Below are 19,982 nucleotides of genomic sequence, written 5' to 3'. Positions count from 1 at the left end.
TACTGCCCCTCTAAGGCTGAATGGTTCAAACATTGAGTGCTTGTATACAGATGCTAGACTTTGCTTAATGCCTAAGGTGTTTTTATTATTGGTTTATTGGACCTGGTGCATGAATTGTTGCTACCTATTCACTTGGTTTAAAAAAAAATAAAAAAAAAAATCACTCCTTAAAGGGGCACTACGGCGAAAAATTGTAAAATTTAACATACTGTATGTGCAAACATATACAAATAAGAAGTACGTTTTTCCCAGAGTAAAATGAGCTATAAATTACTTTTTGCCTATGTTGCTGTCACTTACAGTAAGCTGTAGATATCTGACGGAAGCGACAGGTTTTGGACTAGTCCATCTCTTCATAGGGGATTCTCAGGGATTTATTTATTTTCAAAAGCATTTAGTGAACGGCAGTTAGTCTGTCCAACTGCCAAAAAACTGTAGCGAGCAGGGAAGCTGGCCAGCATCATTGCTTAACCTCCTTTGCGTTAATCCCGAGTCAGGCTCGTGACGGAAAACCTCAGAACAGGGTGGTAATCCCGTGTCTGAATTTCATGCAGGAGCTGCTGCACACCTCTCTGAGGTATATTTTTCTTTTTGTTTTTAGGGTCTAAAAAAAACTTGGGGAAAAAAATGTTATGGCTTTTAGACCTTAAATCTGGAAATAATCATAACGCCAGGGAGGTTAAATCCTTTTTAGGGAATATCTGTATAAAGAATAAAAGCCTTGCTGAGAATCCCCTATGAAGAGATGGACTAGTCCAAAACCTGTTACTTCTGTCAGGTTTCTACTACCTACAGTAAGTGACAGCAACATAGGAGAAAATTAATTTATGGCTCATTTTATTCTGAAAAAAAAAAAAAAAAAAATGTACTAATTTGTCTAAGTTTGCACATATTTTAAATTTTACAATTTTTCGGCATAGTGCCCCTTTAAAAGTGCATGCTACCTTGTCTGTCTACAGCTAATAACTGGTGATTACTTGTTTTTGCTTAAATACCTCTATACTGTTGAAATGGAGTAAACTATAATAATTACTGCTTATTACCAAAATTGAAGATTTAACCGGTTAAATGCTATGACGCTAGAATGCATTACTTGTATTGTTAATACCCAACTTGTGCTTTAATAAAATCTTTTTGTGGAGAAATTATGGCCTTTTAGGGATGTGACTCTGTATGAATGTGGCTGATTTTTCATTAATAGATGTGATATTGAGAGCGTTTTTTTTTATATTGTCTGCATACTTAAAGGGAAGATTCAGAGGTATAAAAAAAAAAAAGTTCTACTTACCTGAGGCTTCCTCTTGCCCCTGGCAGCCAATATATCCCCCGCCGCAGCTCCACTCCCAGCCGGTGACCCGGAGTCCCTTCCGTTGGAGATGCCTAATCTTGGCATCTTCTGCGCCTGCAGGCGATAACATGGGTTGAAGCACTGCACATGCGCAGAACACTCCAGACCACGTGAGCGCAATCACAAATGACGCGGTCACGTGCTTGCGCAGGCACAGAAGATGGCGACCTGGTGCAGTCGGCAACTCCAACGAAGGCCGGAGCTGCGGCGAGGGACATATTGGCTGCCAAGGGTTGGAGGAAGCCCCAGCTAAGTAGAAAGTTTTTTTTTTTTTTAAACTTGGATCTTCCCTTTAATGATATAGTAATAAACTTATGAATACTATTCCAAGTCAAGAGGGATTTCAGTATCTCTTGTTTTTTTTCTATGTCATATACCATTGTTATTTTGCCCATCATGGTAACAAGGTGAGCCACACCACGTAAGTTGATTACCACCATTATTAAGTCAACAGAAAAAATGCTTCATGAATTCTCAATTAAGGTTTGATTTAAAATATGTTAAACACCCTCAGAAGTCACCTAAAGCACTATAAACCACAACAAGCACATGAACAATACACAGAGCTTGAGGTGACACATGGTCTACATGTCTGAAGCATTTCCACTACCAAGTAAATACATTTGTTTGCTACAGAAAGGTTTCATTAGAAGGCAGAATATTTCTCAGTAACACATTTCTAGATCAAATGAGGTAAGTGCAGGTTTAGGACAGCGATCCCCTTTCTTCTGGTTGAATTTGATAGACAAATTATTTTTTTAAGCAAACTATGTAACAGCTGGAACCAATTTAAACTCAGGTTAAAAGAACTATCATGAATGTTTGGAAAATTTAAAGTACACGAGTATTAGTTGTACATTTGTCCCAGAGCAAAATTTATTATAAAAGTATTTTTCCTATGGAGCTGTCACTTACAGTAGCTAGTAAAAATGATTTTTATACTAATCCATCTCCACATGTGGGGATTTTCCTTTTTTTTTTTTTTTTATTCTTTTTAAAAGCACTCCCCCTGTGCACACTAATTTAGGAGTTGGATTGTGCCTTCCAAGAAGTGTTTAAATACTTTTAATTTGGTGGAAAAGGCACATATTTACAGGATATACATAATTTCCACTGCTCACTATAAACCGGAACGTAGAGCGTTGTAGAGTGTTTACACAACTAACATGGGTGCATTTTAAATTTAACAAATTTTCGCGATCGTGGTCCTTTAAATTGGACCCGAACTCTTGCACACAATGAAGTCTTTATTCCACATATAGTTGAAGAAATTAACTTCTCTGTGCTGCACGTTTGTTTATGTATATTAACATGTCCAATTATTTCTAATGAGCAACTGTGAAGAAGACTGCAGGAGAGCTCAGGCAGCCCTCAATATGGAAAACACTTAGGGCCCGTTTCCACTCTCGCGGAAACGGCCGCGAATCCGCAGAGTTTCCCCGCAGGCAAATCGCGCGGGGAAACTCTGCCATAGGGGACAACGGCGCCGCCGGCCGAATCGCTTGCAGTAGCGATTCGGCCGGAAACCCCCACAGAATTCGCGGCGGAGGCTGCGATTCCCATAGCCGTGCATGGCACGGCTGATGGGAATCGCCTGCGATCCCGCCTACCCGCTCAGTGCCGGCGTGCGTCTACGAGACGCACGCCGCACTAGTGGAAACGAGCCCTTAGGCTTAACCCTTTCAGTGCCTTCCACAAAAGTGAAACAGAAGGTCTTCATTTTTCTTTAGGATTTCCAGAAACTAAAATGTGCTTTCCCCCCCCATAAAATGTATGTTTTGACTAATCTTTTGGAGCAGAGGAAAACTTCAAATTTTTAGTTCAACTTTAAGCAGCAGAGCTACATTTATGAATGTTTCAAAGACACATGTGTGACCAATCAAGATCAGTGTGACCCCTTCAGCAAGTCAACAACCCAGATAAGATTAGTGAGTGCACAAGCCCTTCACCACCCAACACCTCATATACCCATGTGACACATACAGGAACAGGTGAGGGAGATATGGATCTGATGGGAACCTTCGGTTCTCGGTCTCTCTCACGGGCCGGTCTTTCTGGTCGGTCACCCTTTGTTTCGGTGACTATGGCTTTCAGCTGCTTTAGCTTCTCATCTTTCACCCACAGCTTGTTCTGCATCTCTAGCTGCTTGGCTGCCACACGCCTCTCCTGTAACAATACAATGCAACATCATAAGAACCAAAAAGTTAAGCACCATACTCATAATCAAGAAGAAACTCAGATCACACTACCGAGAGGAAATCTGTGGTAACAAATCTGCAAGTACCCACTGCGAACTTCTGCATGCACATAAGACTATACAAGCTGGCCGGTTGCAGCCAGTTGGAGGCTAGGAGCGTTAGTCACCGGGAGCGTTCTGTGCAGGCGCAGTATGGATTTCTTTGTACTGCACATGCACAGAACGCCACCGTACAGGGGGACGTGGTGACTAGGCACAGCTGGTCGGAAGGTCTCGGAAGGATGGCGCAGGTACAGGATGACTCCAGGGGGCTGCAAGAAGCCGCAAGCACGGTAAGCTGATTTCTTCTTTGCCCTAAAAAATTATTTACAGCATATTATATACATTGGGCATTTTTTTTTTTTTTTTTACTAAAACAGCATTCAAAGGGTTACACACAGGGCTGGAAAGTTCAGTGCAGAGAAATGTGGACACATCTGAAGTGGAGATAATGTTATCTTTTGTTTACTTAACCACTTTGTCATTTGATACAGTATATCTACGTCAGCTGTGGCTCTCTCCAAGCCACGTAGATATACTGACCTGCTTGCAGCCCTGTTTTGCAGGAACAGGTGCGCTTCAGAGCGCACCTCCCGACACTAACAGCTGCAATACTAATTGGTGAAAGGGAAAATGTTCCCTTGTAGCCAATTAGTAACCCCCCCCCCCCCCCGCGGATAAACGATCTCCGCTGTAGCAAACAGCGGTGATCCTTCATCTCTCCCCTCGGTGGCCAGATCTGTTAAGAAAAAAAGGATTAGAAAGCAGCCTGACTCACCTTTTCCTGTTCCAGCGATCAGCCTGCAGCCCGAGCCTTCGATCCCTGCTCTGCACGCAGCCCTGTGATGCTGAATAGCCGGGTCCCAGCTTGATGACGTAATCAAGCCGGGACCCGGTAACCGGCATCACAGGGCTGCAGGCAGAGCGGCATTCGGAGGCTTGGGCTGCAGGCTGATCGCTGGAACGAGATAAGGTGAGTCAGGCTGCTTTCTAATCTTTTTTTTAACAGATCTGGCCACCGAGGGGGCTGCCTGGGTGGGGGGTAAAATGTGCAGCAGTATCACCCACTTTAAATGTGCCTAAAGTCAATTTCCTGGCAGAGGAAATTAATAAACTGAGAAAGCCAACCCTGCTCCTTACCACTGAGCTGAGTACCAGAGGACTGGTGTGGCCATCTTGGAACTGGGCACTGCTGTGATCAATCACTAATATCACTTCAATTATCAGCATTTACTGTAATTGCTAATAACTTCTCTACAGGAATGGTAAGGAGTGTAGTAGCACAGCAGACAACCAGGAGGAAAGGGAGCCAGTGAAGTCCAGCATGTGAGATTCTGTAGAGCTAAAACACTGAAATTCCACTATCTAGTTATGAATCAGTAATCTGGTCTTTGCAACACTTACGCATTCTTTCTCCCACTTCATAGCATTCTCGGCCACCATTCCATTAATCCGCGCCTCCAGACGTCTCTTGTCTGATAACTGCCGCTGAAGCTTCTGATTCTGGTTCTCCAGATCATTCTGCAGTGTGCGTTTTTCATCCTCATAGATATTGGTGGTCTTCTCCAGAATGTCTATCTGAGGGACAGTAAGGCAGCACAATGTCACAGGGCTGTGTGAGAATTAGCTACGCTTCATACAAGCTATAACAGACCGAATGCTCACTTTGTATTCCAGTGTTTTGACTTTCTTCTCAAGTCGATCAATCTCTGATTTCTGAGAGGTTATGGTCCTCTCCTTCTCAGACATCCGACCATGAGCAATGTTCTCTTTTGCAGCCACCACACCATTAAGGTCTTGAAGCATGGCCCTGAATGAAAAAACTGTATAAAACGAAGATTTAGCACTTTTAAAGTAACAGAAATGGATGAAATGCAAACGACAATATTCTAAGGTTACAAGGCTTTACTGTAAAATTAGAGATGTTAACAGAACAGATGTCATGGAACCAACTAGGAATTGGCTTTAGTTGTAGAATTGGCACTATATTATACAAAAATAAAAAAATAAAGAGTAGTGATGAAATGGAAGCTGAACAACATGCCATCCGTGGCAGTGGGGTTAGTTAACTCATTGCATTCCATTACGCCGATAATTTCCTCTTTAAAGCCAGTAGGAGGAAGCATCGAAATTATGTGGTCTATGATGTGCAATGAGCAAACTGTTCCCCTCTGCCGCAGCCATTTTATATGAAACTAGTTGACCTAAGCTAAGCCTAAACATGTGACATGATGAGACAGACAAAGAACTATGCTCTGATCCTTAATTTCTTTCTGGCCGCTCCATATGGGGTTTTGGTTTTTAGAAACACTATACATTTTTTCAGAATAAAAGGAGTTTTGATATTTTTATAAATAATTGTTGTTAGGTGATTTATTGTTGCATACACCTCACCTTATTCTTCTCCTAATCAATACGTTGATTTTTTTTTTCTTCTTCCTCTGCCTGAAAGAGTTAAAGATCAGGTATGTAAGTGGCTGACTCAGTCCTGACAGGAAGTGACTACAGTGTGACCCTCTCTGATAAGAAATTCCCATTGTTAGCTTTTTCCTGTTCTCAGAAGCCATTTTCTGCTAGGAAAGGGTTTTATAGTTGGAATTCTTATCAGTGAGGGTCACACTCTAGTCAGTTCCTGTCTGGGTCAGCCACTTACACACCTGATATTTAACTCTTTCAGACAGAGAAAAAAAAAACAAAAACGAACAGCATAGTTATTTGTGTGCTTGGCACTGTACATACATATCTATCTCATCATGTCACTTAGAGTATCCTTTAAAAACAGGCTCTAGGTCTCTTCACGCTGCCACCAGTCAGTATGCATGCGCACACCCGTCCACCACGCGCACACCCCTCCTCCGCGTGAGCACACGCCCGCCCAGATCTCTGGCCTCTCCCTCCTGTTCCAATGGCTGTCCGTGCTGCACATGCGCACACACACAGACACAGGGACAGGATGACGCAGGGACACAACTTTTATTATATAGGATTTGGAAGCTCTTCCCTATGAGATAAAAAGTGTTAGGAATATCACAAGTTCTTTTGCAAGAGATAAGTGGGGGGTGTGAATTCCCATTATAAGGCTCACCATTCTTGTTGAACTCTTCAGCCATCATCTGACGGATTCTACGCCGTTTCTCCAGTGTCTCAATAAGGTGTGGAAGAGTCTGATCATCATTGAAATCCAGCAGCTCGCAGGACGGGATAGGAGGAAGGCTCTCAATGAGCACATCTATCACAGCCTGTTCATCAGGATCTGGGGAGAAACCACAAGTACAGGAGTTTATGGAAATACTACAATTCTAATGAGCAAGGACACTAACAGACCAGAGGTTGTCATTCGCCTGTGATCACTGTAGCAGCTCTTAAAGTTTCAAGAGAAAGATCAGGAAACCGCTATGCTTATTTCCTTTTAAACAATGGCAATTGCTAGGCTGTCCCAAGAGATTCAAATCATTCCAAACTGATGCAGGATTATGCAAATTTATGTAGCTTGAAATGGATCAGTTTGAATTCCACCTCAAGAGTGTTTAAAAGGTGCATACATTTTAATAATACTGAATCAACTCAGAATGGTTTGCAGCTCATTGACCATCCCTACTGATCCTCTGCCTTCAACACTAATGCGCTGACCCAGAATGAGTATACATATCAGATTCCCGGACTACACTAACTGCATCCTAGTTTCAGAAGTCTGATTTTACAACTAATAAAGCTGGAAAGATCAGCAGTACTTCCAGGCATGTGCCATTGTGCTTGCTGACCGCGTCACTGCGAGGGGCGGAGGCGGCGGCAGCCAAAGGACCGCCTAAAGCCGATTGGCGTAAAGTCTTTTGGGCTAGTTTTGCAGATCGCGCGTGCTAATATCCGCTTGGTAGGCAGAGAGCTCCACCTTCAGTCTGCTAGACGGCGAAACCGCCATTTACTCAGTACAGCGCTGCGATCTAAGGCAGCGCTGTACAGGGGACAGCCGTGTCACCCGGCAGTCCCCTCCAGAGGCAGGAAAGTGATGGAGGAGGAGAATCATTTGTGTGTCGAGTAGTGCGGCCCTGCAGCGGGCCCTTAAAGCTGCAGTGGCCAATTCAGTTAAAATGGCCTGGTCTTTAGGGGGTTTAACACTGCAGTGCTCAAGAGGTTAAAAAGAAAAAACTATGGCATCATATGCCTCATTGCAGGGTCTCCAATATGAAAGAGAAAGGGTTTTACACATTAATGTCATTTGTGCTATAACGCATAGGGGTTGATGCACGGACATGCAATAATATTGCCATGCACGAACGGTACACAGCACAGCTATGGTAATGCATGTTATTAAATTCCATTACTATTAGTGCACGTTACCTTAGCAACGATCACACTAGTCAAGTACCGCGGATTGCACTATTAGCACAACTCTGTACACAGTGCCAGTAGTAAGGGTAATATTGCGGTGCGATGTCTGTGCACAGCAAAATCACAAGTTCCTGCATCAAGCCCATAATCCCACACACAATGTACTTGCCTCCATTAAGAGCACCTCCACGCTCCTCCAGTCTACGAGTAAGCTCATCCTTAAATGCCTGGTTCCTGTAGCGGCGTCCAGGGGTAAGTCCGCAAATTGGTTTGTCTACAGGTCTGGCAACCTCGACTTCTTGCGTCATTTCTGCAAACCGCATAACTTGCTGTAAGGAAGGTTTTGAAGAAAAGATTAAAGTAACAGTCATCAGGGCAGGATTGTTCTAACGCTTGCTCTGTAGCTATTCATACATACCAGGCTTTCCTCGTGATCATCAGCCTTGGGATTAACACAAACAATCATTCTGACTTTCCCTTCTCCATCAAAATAGTTCTTGAATAGGTGAGTTAATTTAGAGTCTCGATAAGGCACCATCTAGAAATATTTAACAACATTAAATCAAAACACATGAAGGAGAATAACCATAAACACTTTAAAAATCAGAAAGGCTTACTCATACCTGCAGTACCACTAGAACTATAAGGCCCTGTTCAGTGATCAGTTGCATTGTGTTCCCAGTGACAGCAGGAGCACAACGTTAAGGACAGCGGCACTGTACCTGTGTGTTATGGCTGGTAAGTGAAGCATACAGTTCAATGAAAATATGCTTCACTTCTACTGTTACTTTGTACGTTTTTCAGTAACACACTGCATGCAGAGAGATACCATGCCGCCCGCAGTTATACCACAACATATCCGCCACACAAGGGAATGGATTGTTGTACAGTGTTCATCCAATGCTACTACACTGGCTACTTTGAATGGTTCACTGAGCTCTACTATCAATTTCAGATCAGGGACCAATCGCTTGCAGGATCAGACAGTATTGAACTGAAGTATTATCTTACATTCCCTGATACCCTGATATTTTCTCTTATAAGGCTGCTTTCACAGTGAGACGTTACAGGCGCATGTTAGAGCAGCCTGTAACGCACCTCACCGCACAGTAATGAAAAATCAATGGGCTGTTCACAGTGCCCACGTTGCGTTACATTGTAAAGCTGCACGTCAAGACAACGTACTGCATGCAGTACTTTATACACGGCTAAGCCGCGTTAAGACTGCTTGCACATGCTCAGTAATGTTGGGGAGGAGGGGTGAGCGGCCAGGCACATGGCTAATTAATATTCACTGCACTTTGTGCCGTGTGCAGTGTTTACTTCCTGGAGCGGCCGCTCTGTGCGGCGATTGGCTGGCGGGACCACATGATGCCGCATGCATCCAATAGTACGCATCAAGGCATCACGGACGCCAGAGTGCGCTGCACAAATCAGCTCGCTCTGACGTCCACATCCAACACCAACAGGCATTGCGTTAGGGGCACGTTATGCGGCTATAACGTCCCCTAAAACGCCACGTCCTGGTGGGAAAGTAGCCTAAAACAGATTCCACTGAAAGCAGCACAGAAGAGGGTTCCCCTTCTAATTCCTTTAAAAGGGCACAACTAAATTTGCATGCTTTAAACCAATACAATATCTAATAAAAAAACGCATATTAAAAAATAAACGCGGGGCTGAAGACTACTTAAGCAGTGTAATATTTATATCAACTGCATGGGGAAGGAGCAGCGAGACTTGCCATAGATCATTACCTTGTTTGTGCCACACATCTGATTCTCTCGCAGAATTTCTATGCATGTCCGTAAGGTCATCAAGGACTGGTTAATGTTGCCTGTAAAAATACAACATCTAATTACAAATCTTACATGTACTTTTACATTTAAGATGTAATGCTGTCTGGATCTGTGGATCCAGACAGCAATAATCTATTAGAGGTACCAGTGCTTTAGTGTTCTATCAAAACACCTTCCAAAAAACATTTCCTCTCCACTTCTGGCTTCCATGTACCCTTGCACAGAACAGTACTTAACCACTTCAGCCCGCAGGTGTTTTAACCTCTAGGACAGAAACAAATTTGCCCTGTCAGCGCTCCTTCCATTCATTCGCCAATAATTTTATCACTACTTATCACACCTAAATGATCTATATCTTGTTTTTTTCACCACCAATTAGGCTTTCTTAGGGTGGTACATTTTGCTAAGAATTATTTTATGCCAAATGCATTTTAACAGGAATAAAAAAAAAAAATCATTTCTCATTTTCCTGGCCATTATAGTTTTAAAACAACATTTTCTACTGTGGATAAAATCCACATATTTTTATTTGCCCATTTCTTTAAGGGTATCCATAGATTTGAGTGGAAGTTAGCAATGCTATGAAAACCGAGCTTTATTTGGGGGGTGTCTATGCAGGATTTACATCAGTGCAATAAGATGGCAGAAAATTCAGGGACAAAGGGCCTGATGGACATTTTGCGCATCAAACAAAACAAAAATGAATATTTCAGTACTGGGAGGCCTCTGGATAGTCCAGAAACTTCCCCCCTCCTCCTCAACCCTACCTATCCAGAGCTGAAACCCTCAGAACATATTTGACAAAGGCTTGTCGACTATGTTTTTTGAAGCTGTGCTCCCTCTTGAACCTGCGCAGGCCATACTTGAGGCTGAGCAGCGTGGCTGCACTCGTACACAGACAGGAGCACAGTCACAAAGATGGTCCCGGTGAGCATCGGTGGCGTGGATAAGCACAGGAAAAGACACTGGATCATTGACCTTACCTGCTTCTCGCAGTCGGTTTCCCTCTGCCTTTGTGCGATTGGTTCTTTCACTTCCAGCCAAGTCCACAAGAGAGAGCTGACTCACAGTAATCTGCTCCTTATCCTATACAAGCAAAAACAAAAAACCTTGGTCAGGCCTCTGAAGTTAACCGTGTGTGAGATACCATTCAGATAGAAAACTGCATTTCTCACAATGTGATGAAAGTAAATGGCCAAGCTCGATTTGCAAACTGAAAGCCGTAACATACTACGAAGACTAAAAGGAGGTCACTAGAGTGAGCCTTTGATCTGAGAGGGCTTGAATCTTTACACACATTGTACATATATTAGAGCTGCGCAATGCTTGCTGGGCCCCCTGGTTTCCCCTTTCCAGACCATGAAGTGTGTTGGCAGCAGAGCTTACGCTCACGTGTCCAGTGGGGCATGTCTTTTCTCCATCGTCACACAGACTGACCCTCTCCCTCTCTTCTTACCATCGCCTGTGACAAATACTAGAGGCTGAACACCAGAGATTCAGTGGCACGTACCTTAAAGGATACCCAAAGTGACATGTGACATGATGAGAGACGTGTATATACAGTGCCTAGCACACAGATAACTATGCTGTGTTCCTTTATTTCTTTCTGTCTGAAATAGTTAAATATCAGGTATGTAAGTTGCTGACTCAGTCCTGACTCAGACAGGAAATGACTATAGTGTGACCCTCGCTGCTAACAAATTCCAACTATAAGGGCTTGTTTCCACTGTTGCGACGCGATTTCGCCGGCATTCCGACGCTTTGTAAAAACGCATGCGGATGCGTTTCCGCATGCGTTTTTACCCGCGATTTCGCATGGCAGGGTGCCATGCGAAATTAACCATGACACTGCCAGGGCAAAATAAAATTGAAAAAGGTGCGAAATCGCACGCAAAATCGCGGGTAAAAACGCATGTAACAAACGCATGCGTTTTTACTATTAAATACATTAGCGGCGATTCGCATGCATTCCACTCGCAGGCAAATTCGTTGGCTCTTTTGTGCGTTTTTTGACCGCTGAAAAAAAACGCACCTCAACAACGCTACAGTGGAAACAGGCCCATCCACTTGCATTACATGTGCGAATCTGCATGCGTTGGACGCATGCAGATTCGCGATAGTGGAAACGAGCCCTAAAACACTTTCTTAGCAGAAAATGGCTTCTGAGAGCAGGAAAGAGATAAAACAGGAAATCTCTAATCAATGAGAGTCACACTGTAGTCACTTCCTGTCTGAGTCAGGACTGAGTCAGCCACTTACATACCTGATATTTAACTCTTTTAGGCAGAGAAAGAAAAAAAAAAGGAACACAGCATACTTATTTGTGTGCTAGGCACTGTACATACACGTCTATCATCATGTCACACGTCACTTCGGGTATCATTTAAGTGACCACATACATCCTGGGCCTCTATTCTGGAGAAGAAATGCACCAGAGCATATGTGAGCTCCGCTGCGAACACTTTGCAGGATGATTATACCGAAATATAATCCTGCTCCTGACTGAGTGATATCTTTCGTCCAGTGCAAGTCACAGATTTCGGGCAAAAATGTGGGCAGAGTTGATCAGGGGGACCGAATTAAGACAACGATTACAAGAATGGACACAGTTGATGGCACATAGGCATCTACTGTGAACATACAGGTTGCCAGTGCAGCATAGTATGGACCTAGCCTTAAGATACTGGCATTTCACAGTGCAGCCTGTTCCTTATGTGTGCATATTTATGCAAAGCCAACTATAGTGTGTGCTGACCTCTGTTATACAATAACATAAAATGATTACCTGCAGCACACTAGCTCCATCGGCATCAAGTGGGGCCTGTGCTAACTTTATCATGAAGACACTGTGGGAGCGGCTAGACTCGCGGTTCAGCTGAGTGTTTGCAATCCTTCTCCTCTTTTGACCTAAGAAACAATTACGACATCGGCAGATCTTATAGAAATTGTGCAAACAGCAGGATATTGACTTTACATATAAACACAATTTAACACTTGATCAAGCAATCTCTGGGAATATAAATATGGTTCTGAACAAGAACTCAGTTGGTTTATCACAGCTCCTACCTACAACAGCAGCTAACATCTTTCAGAAATGAGACCTTAAATTGAATCTCACCTTTCCAGAATACATCAAATGCCTCTTCTGTGGTTCTGACTTCTACCTCTGTGCACCCAGCTACATACATGTTGTGGTACGCGTCTTCCCGCAAGATCTTAGACTGTGGTGGTCTAAAACACATCATGGATTAGGTGAGGACATTTGGCGACAACATAAAGAGGCACATATATGCTTGCAGTGATAGCTTAACAAGCAAGAAAGGAGAGCATGCAGGACTACGCAATTATGTAATGATCAGACACAGGAGAGTAGGACAAGGATGATGGTTAGCTTGATCTACATAACTTGGGAGTCAGGCAGCTAGCTGAGCAATAAGGCAAAAGGTATGCAAGATAAACATACATAAATTCTGCATTCTTTACCGGTGTGTTCCACCTGCAAGGAATAGCAACAAGTTACAATTCCTATGTTGCATTATTTAATAAGAAAAAAAACTGCATTGAGCAGACAAGGTCACCAATTGCTCTGAGAAAGATTGGTCATTGAACGAGCTCTCTGAAAAACACAGCAATGCAAAACACCACAAGCACAGATATCAAAGATCAGAAAGCACTATGAACAGGTAGTCAGGTTCAGGTAGCAGTTTATGAAAGACCACTTTAGACAGTGCTTTGTATGAAAGCCTGCAGCATTTCAGACACTGCATTCAAGAATTTCACTCACTTTGGTTTGATGGGATCTATAGGAACTTCTTCCAAAAGATCATAAATATAATTATTGTAAATTTCAATGTAGGACACAAAGACGCTGTAGACACTGTCCTCGTCAACCTCCTCGATGTTGCCGCTGTCTTCAATGTTAATCATATCTGCAAACTCAGGTTCCACCTTCTGCCTGGAAGACAATATGTAAGCAGTGAGGCCTTCAGAGAGAACAGTACACATAAGCAGAGGAGTTCACAGAGAACCTTTCTATACATACCTGCCCAGAGGCGTCCTGGTGATAATCTGTGGCTGGACCTCTCTCTTCTGACGTTCCAGCAGTGCCTCCATTTCACTCTGCACCTCTATGCCATTTTTATCATCAGATTTAAAAATCTAAAAAATATACAATTGTAAAAGGTGGGTTTTAAGAACAACTACTTTTTTGTTTTAGTTTTCTTCACAAATAGCAAAAATCAATTAACCCTTCGCACACTCAGCATAAGCTGTCTGCATGCTGACAAACATACAGGGGAAGGGGGGAGTGCACCGAATTGGACCCTAGCCACAGGGGTCAATGATAAGAATAAACATACATATATCCAGGCACATCGCCTCTAGTTAGGACATTAAATAAATTATTAGGGAAAGGGAGGTGCTGAAGGGGGTGTGGCTAGAAACAGGAAAAATCAATTAACCCTTCGCACACTCACATGCAAATGTTTAAACAAAGGCATTCACAGATTTACTCATCCAGGCACAACTGTTATCCCTACAGCTAAATTAAAAGCCAGGGTTTTAGTTCACAGAAGAATGCATTCTTATGCTTAGTCACCTATACTGCGTAGAAGTACCCAGGTAAACATAGGTGTCCTAACTCTGGCCCTGTAACATGCATAGTGCAGACATGCAAACACATTCATTGCATCAAACCTATCAATGGATTAGGAGCACACATCCTAACTTCCTCTCCTGGGAAAGACAGTGCATCTTACCAATCGCACAAGGGAGCTAACGTTATGTGTCCATGTGCACCATGCGCATACACCAGCATAAGCTGTCTGCATGCTGACAAACATTTAATGTCCTAACTAGAGGCGATGTGCCTGGATATATGTATGTTTATTCTTCACAAATAGGACGATTGTTTTCATGACTTAACTCCAAGTAGAATAGTATTAGCATACTAATAGTTTGCCATTTTTTATTTACTTATTTTATACATGAATGAAAGAAACCCATTTCAGTATGGAAAAAGCTCAGCCATTTTAAACTACCGTATAATATGGTATCCACTTTTGGCAACAAACTACTAGCTAGAAAGCAGACGCACCACCCTATTGGCAATAGGGCCTATTAGCCTACTGCTAACAAAAAGGAGTGCACGGTTAAAGTTTGGGTCTAAAATTATGCAGCTCAGTCAGTTCAGGAGATACAAAAAACACACATTAAAAAAAAACCTCCAAAAAGGTCCAACTTATCTGATCAATAACAAGGATTTTATTAGCCACTTATCTGATCATCTAATACTCAGGAGGAATGCAAAATACTGGGCAGGGGCTTATTTGGAGATAGGGTACAAGCCCCCACAACACCTGCCAGGCCTTAGGGCTCAAACCCACTAGCAGCCTTTTGTAAGCGCTTGTGATTTGAAAAGCTTTTGCTAATGCAATGCTATGGGTGATTTTTTAAATAAAATCCTATCGCACACATAGCATTACATTAGCAAGAGCTTTTCAAATCACAAGCGCTTAGAAATGACTTAGGGGGCCCAGGTCAATGAACACTGGATATGTGACTGCGACATGCAGTTAAACTTGCAGGGAAAATAATGGAGTCTTCCTCTATTATTCGTTCTTTGGAATTAGGCCCTACGGCATAGAGTAGACCTCTGCCTTACATTCCCTGCTAGATTCAGAATACATCTGTATAATCCTGATAACATTTTATCAACAGTAACAACATTTCATATATCAAATTACATTTCATCAGCCAAGTTTTAAAACAATGTGGATTTAGTCCAAGAGCTGACAACAGTTCAGCTGCACTCCAACTTACAGTGGCTCTTTCTGCACTATGTATGTGTTTGCACATAGAAACACATACATACTATATGCTGGTACGAAGCCAGCATATAGTATTCAGTTTATACACCATGTCCAACATTTGCATTGAATCACAAGACTGTGCCTACTGAACACTTACATATCTAGCAGCTTGGTACTTGCATATGCTGTTAAAAATCATGCTGAGACAGCGAGGCAACAGCCCTCCTTCTCCAGGTGCTCCCGTCATTGTGTAAGTTTTCCCACTGCCTGTTACACCATATGTAAATAGGAGGCCTGTAAAACAAGACAGATGATGTAGGAAGAGGTCTACATTCAGCAAGCACGAAAACATAATTTAAAAAAAAGATCCAATAACATACCATTTTTACCACGAATAAGGTCTTCCACCAGGGGCTTAGCAACAACATCAAAGAGATATTTTTGAGTCACCTGTGTCCCAAAAACTTGCTTAAAAGTATATTGAGTCTGTAAGAGGCAGAGAAACAAAACCTGGTTAACTTCCTAAGAAAATACTTACAGGAGATTTGGCTCGTGGGCCAGAGTCTGACATGTATGGTATAGGATTACAGATGTTAGCTTCCTAAATAGGCTCAGTATCAAATAGGCTTGTACCCAAACAACATTTGGCTGGAAGGCAATAATTACATGCCATCACAAACTTTCAATATTTTTCTTTTAAAGGGAAGGTTCAAGCAAAATAAAAAAAATGAGTTTCACTTACCTGGGGCTTCTACCAGCCCCATGCAGCCATCCTGTGCCCTCGTAGTCACTCACTGCTGCTCCAGTCCCCCGCTGGCAGCTTGCCGACCTTGGGGTCGGTGGGCCGCATTGCGTACATTTTTACGCATTCCCGCTAGTGCAGGAACATTAACACATACATTTTTACGCGTTACTGGTTCAATGCGTAAACATTTCAGCATTGAACCAGTAACGCGTAAAAATGTATGTGTTAATGTTCCTGCACTAGCGGGAATGCGTAAAAATGTACGCAATGCGTCCCGCCGACCTCTGAGGTCGGCATGCTGCCAGCGGGGGACTGGAGCAGCAGTGAGTAACTACAAGGGCACAGGATGGCTGCATGGGGCTGGTAGAAGCCCCAGGTAAGTGAAACTCATTTTTTATTTTGCTTGGACATTCCTTTTAAATTTGAGTTTATAATTTCACAGGTATGATTTATCCTGAGGGGGGAGAAAAAAAAAACAAAAAAACAACCATACATATCAGTCCCGGTTTAACTCATTTAGGAAGGATACCTCCGGTCACAGTGATCAGGAGCCAATGGAAATGGCTCCTAACCGATCGGAGGAAGCTCGCCTGTCATGTGACAGCAGATTTCATTTCCTCCAGGACCAGCATCAGAGTTGGAGAGCCACAGATGCAGTGTAGATTCTACTTACCGCAGTCCTAAAGCGGTTAAACACAATGGGGCAGATGTGTAAAAAACAAACAATCCTTGTTTTCATTTAACAGCTGAAACCTACTTGGTCGCTCCGGATTCCTGCTGAACAACGGTTTCAATCTTCGTGCACTGGTCTTGAACAATTAGCAACAATCTAATACTGATCTCTGCTGCCTCAAAAAAGTAATGCTCCGTTCACACTTGTACATTCGGTATGATTTTGGTAAGGCAGCAATGGATAGGTCAACGGATCCAATGTTAAAAATAGCAAGTGGAAGCACAAGCTATTTTTAACAGATCCGCTGTGTTAAATGAAATACAAAGTCCTGATCTGCTGATTTTTTCCTGATAAGGCATACTCTGCGGATACTGACGGAAAGAATGCAAGCCTATGGAAACGGTGCCTGTTCCCTCAAGGCTTGTTATCACAACTGTTCTTCTGTCTTTTCAGTCACCTCCTTCCTTCATCTGTGGTGGTTGCTGCCGCTCAGGTCGCCATTGCTGACAAGAGCCGCAATACAAATGGGAGCCCCAGTAAAAGCTTGCTGGGGCGCCTTATTGGTAACTAATGACCAACAAGAAACAAGCAGCAAATATGTGCCCTTGGGCACAGCACAGGCTGGAAATAGGTAGCGCTGGCAGGTACTAGAGATTGTAGGATAAATGGGTGGTAGAGAATAAATTTGAGATGGTGTAAATGAAGGACTGTAAGAGGTGAGGAGGCATAGAAGGCATATAATTTGAATCAAAGTAAACAGAGGCAAGTGATGGAGCGTCTGGACAGTTTAAAGGACCTCTGTCGCGAAAATCTTAAAATTTAAAATACATGTAAACATATACAAATAAGAAGTACGTTTCTTCCAGAGTAAAATGAGCCATAAATTAATTTTCTCCTATGTTGCTGTCACTTCGGCCTAGTGCACACCAGAGCGGTTCTGCTGCGGTTTGCGATCTGCTTGCGGGTGCGGATCCGCTAGGGTAATGTATTTCAATGGACTGGTGCACACCAGAGCGGGAGGCGTTTTGCAGAAACGCATACTCCCGGGGTGCTGCAGATTTTGGATTGCAGATGCGTTTCTGTCCTCAATGTTAAGTATAGGAAAAAACGCAAACCGCTCTGAAAAACGGCACTTCAGAGCGGTTTGCCAGGCGTTTTGTTACAGTAGCTGTTCTGTAACAGCTTTACTGTAACAATACATGAAATCTACTACACCAAAAACGCTTCACAAAACCGCAAAATGCTAGCTGAAACGCTACAGAAAAACAAGAAAAAGCGTTTCAAAATCTGCTAGCGGTTTTTGGTGTGCACCAGGCCTTCCAGTAAGTAGTAGAAATCTGACATTACCGACAAATTTTGGACTAGCCCATCTTCTCATGGAGGGTTCTCAGGATTTTCTTTATTTTTAAAAGCACTTGGTGAATGACTGTTGCTCCATCCAACTGCCAAAGAAGTGTACAACGAGCAGGGAGGCTGGCTAGCATCTCTATATAAAATCTTTTTCAGGCAATGTCTTTATAAAGAATAAAGACCATGCTGAGAATCCCCCATGAAGATGAACCAACCCAAAACCTGTCTGTTCTGTCAGATTTCTACTACTTCCATTAAGTGACAGCAACATAGGAGAAAAGTAATGTATGGCTCATTTTACTCTGGAAGAAATGTACGTATTTGTATGTGTTTTACTTGGGTCATAGAAAGATGGAGGAGTGTTTTGTTGATAGGAGAGGATCAGAAAAGGGGCATCACTGGTTAAAAAAAAAAAACCCCAAAAAAGTAACAAAATCCTTACCTCTTTATATTCGCCATTCCTATTAACACGACCGCCATCTGGTGGGTGCAGCTGGACAGTAGTCTCATTGATGACCTCAATGCAGCATTCCTGGTCAGGAGGGATCAGTGGACGCACTCTACAGTAAACCTGTTAAAAATAGTCATATAAAAACACTGCAAAAAAGAGGTCTGTAGATCAGAATCGATCACTTGTTACTTGCAGCTCCAAACATAGCACTGCCACAAGACAAAATTGATCTCTGTGGGGAAAAGGAAACATCTGCTGGGGAGCAGCTGGTCTGAATTAAAGAGAGGCTATTATATAGATTAGTTTTCAGCAAATAGAACATCCTAGCCCAAATCTACAAGTGACATATGCACCCCCTGCAATGCGGCAAACGCTCAACTGATTTAGGGCACTTTATTGCGCAAAAGCGCAAGTAGGGTATAAGAACAGCACTATGGCTTGCTTTACTCGTCCATTCAAATTATTGTGACTGCATGACAAGGTTGTAGAGTTTAAGTTTTAACTTGAGGGACAGTGAGCAGATCAGGCGTTTCTGACACATTCAAATCTGACAAGATTAGTTGCATGCATGTTTCTGGTGTTATTCAGACACTACTGCAGCCAAATAGATCAGCAGGACTGCCAGGCAACTGGTATTGTTACTACAGTTCTTTAAGTGAAAACTTTATAGTGAGCAGTTACTTACCAGGAGCTTCTTACAGCCCACCATCCTTACAGCACACAGCCCAACCTCAGTCATTCTGCGCTGTTCCATTCCTCCCCTGTCCCCCTCCGAATATTGAATGCTCTAATTGCGGGCTCTATTGCGTCGGTCGTCGGGCACTCGAACGCCGCTAGCGATGCGCTCTTTACCCGCGGGTGATCGACTGTTATTTTCCGCACGGCGCGATCGACGGGATCGGACGAAATGGATCGAAATTCGGCGTGTAGTGTGAACGATTGGCAGCAGATTCGATCCAAGTGATCGAATCTGCTGTTGAAACGGGCGCAAATCGGGCCAGTGTATGGCCAGCTTTAAAGATTTGTACAGACATCCTATTTTGATTGGTCAATCACTGGCCAATTTTACCACGTCCATGTAGTATATCAGCTTACCTACACAATCTCAATCTGTTCATATTATTCAAGATCTGTTGGCCCTCAATGCATGGAAGAGGCCAATCATTAGCCAATTAAAATTGGATGTGTGTACCAGGCTTTAGATGTACCCACAATTAGAAAGCCTATTGCCTGATCACTGTTTT

General features: G+C 43.0%; 1 protein-coding gene across 6 annotated transcripts in view; it reads right to left on the bottom strand.

Moving 5' to 3' along the window:
• The window catches only part of KIF23 (kinesin family member 23), a 54,998-nt gene that overhangs the window by 11,963 nt on the left and 23,053 nt on the right, over window positions 1-19,982 (bottom strand). For 4 of the 6 annotated variants that reach the window (XM_068275067.1, XM_068275070.1, XM_068275064.1 and 1 more), the window contains exons 3-18: window positions 18,730-18,858; window positions 15,900-16,005; window positions 15,677-15,813; window positions 13,752-13,867; window positions 13,494-13,664; window positions 13,173-13,205; window positions 12,828-12,940; window positions 12,495-12,616; window positions 10,693-10,795; window positions 9,668-9,747; window positions 8,332-8,451; window positions 8,083-8,242; window positions 6,670-6,837; window positions 5,250-5,407; window positions 4,989-5,162; window positions 3,332-3,514 (exon numbers count right to left, since the gene is read on the bottom strand). In XM_068275067.1, the coding sequence (XP_068131168.1) occupies window positions 3,332-3,514; window positions 4,989-5,162; window positions 5,250-5,407; window positions 6,670-6,837; window positions 8,083-8,242; window positions 8,332-8,451; window positions 9,668-9,747; window positions 10,693-10,795; window positions 12,495-12,616; window positions 12,828-12,940; window positions 13,173-13,205; window positions 13,494-13,664; window positions 13,752-13,867; window positions 15,677-15,813; window positions 15,900-16,005; window positions 18,730-18,858 (2,073 nt within the window). The remainder of the gene's footprint in view (window positions 1-3,331; window positions 3,515-4,988; window positions 5,163-5,249; window positions 5,408-6,669; window positions 6,838-8,082; window positions 8,243-8,331; window positions 8,452-9,667; window positions 9,748-10,692; window positions 10,796-12,494; window positions 12,617-12,827; window positions 12,941-13,172; window positions 13,206-13,493; window positions 13,665-13,751; window positions 13,868-15,676; window positions 15,814-15,899; window positions 16,006-18,729; window positions 18,859-19,982) is intronic. The other 2 variants (XM_068275068.1, XM_068275065.1) reach the window with 1 other exon arrangement.

Source organism: Hyperolius riggenbachi, chromosome 3, assembly GCF_040937935.1.
Source record: "Hyperolius riggenbachi isolate aHypRig1 chromosome 3, aHypRig1.pri, whole genome shotgun sequence".
In the NCBI taxonomy this organism is placed as follows: Eukaryota; Metazoa; Chordata; class Amphibia; order Anura; family Hyperoliidae; genus Hyperolius; species Hyperolius riggenbachi.
Note: the sequence above shows the minus strand (reverse complement) of the source record. Positions and strands in the feature narration are given on the sequence as shown.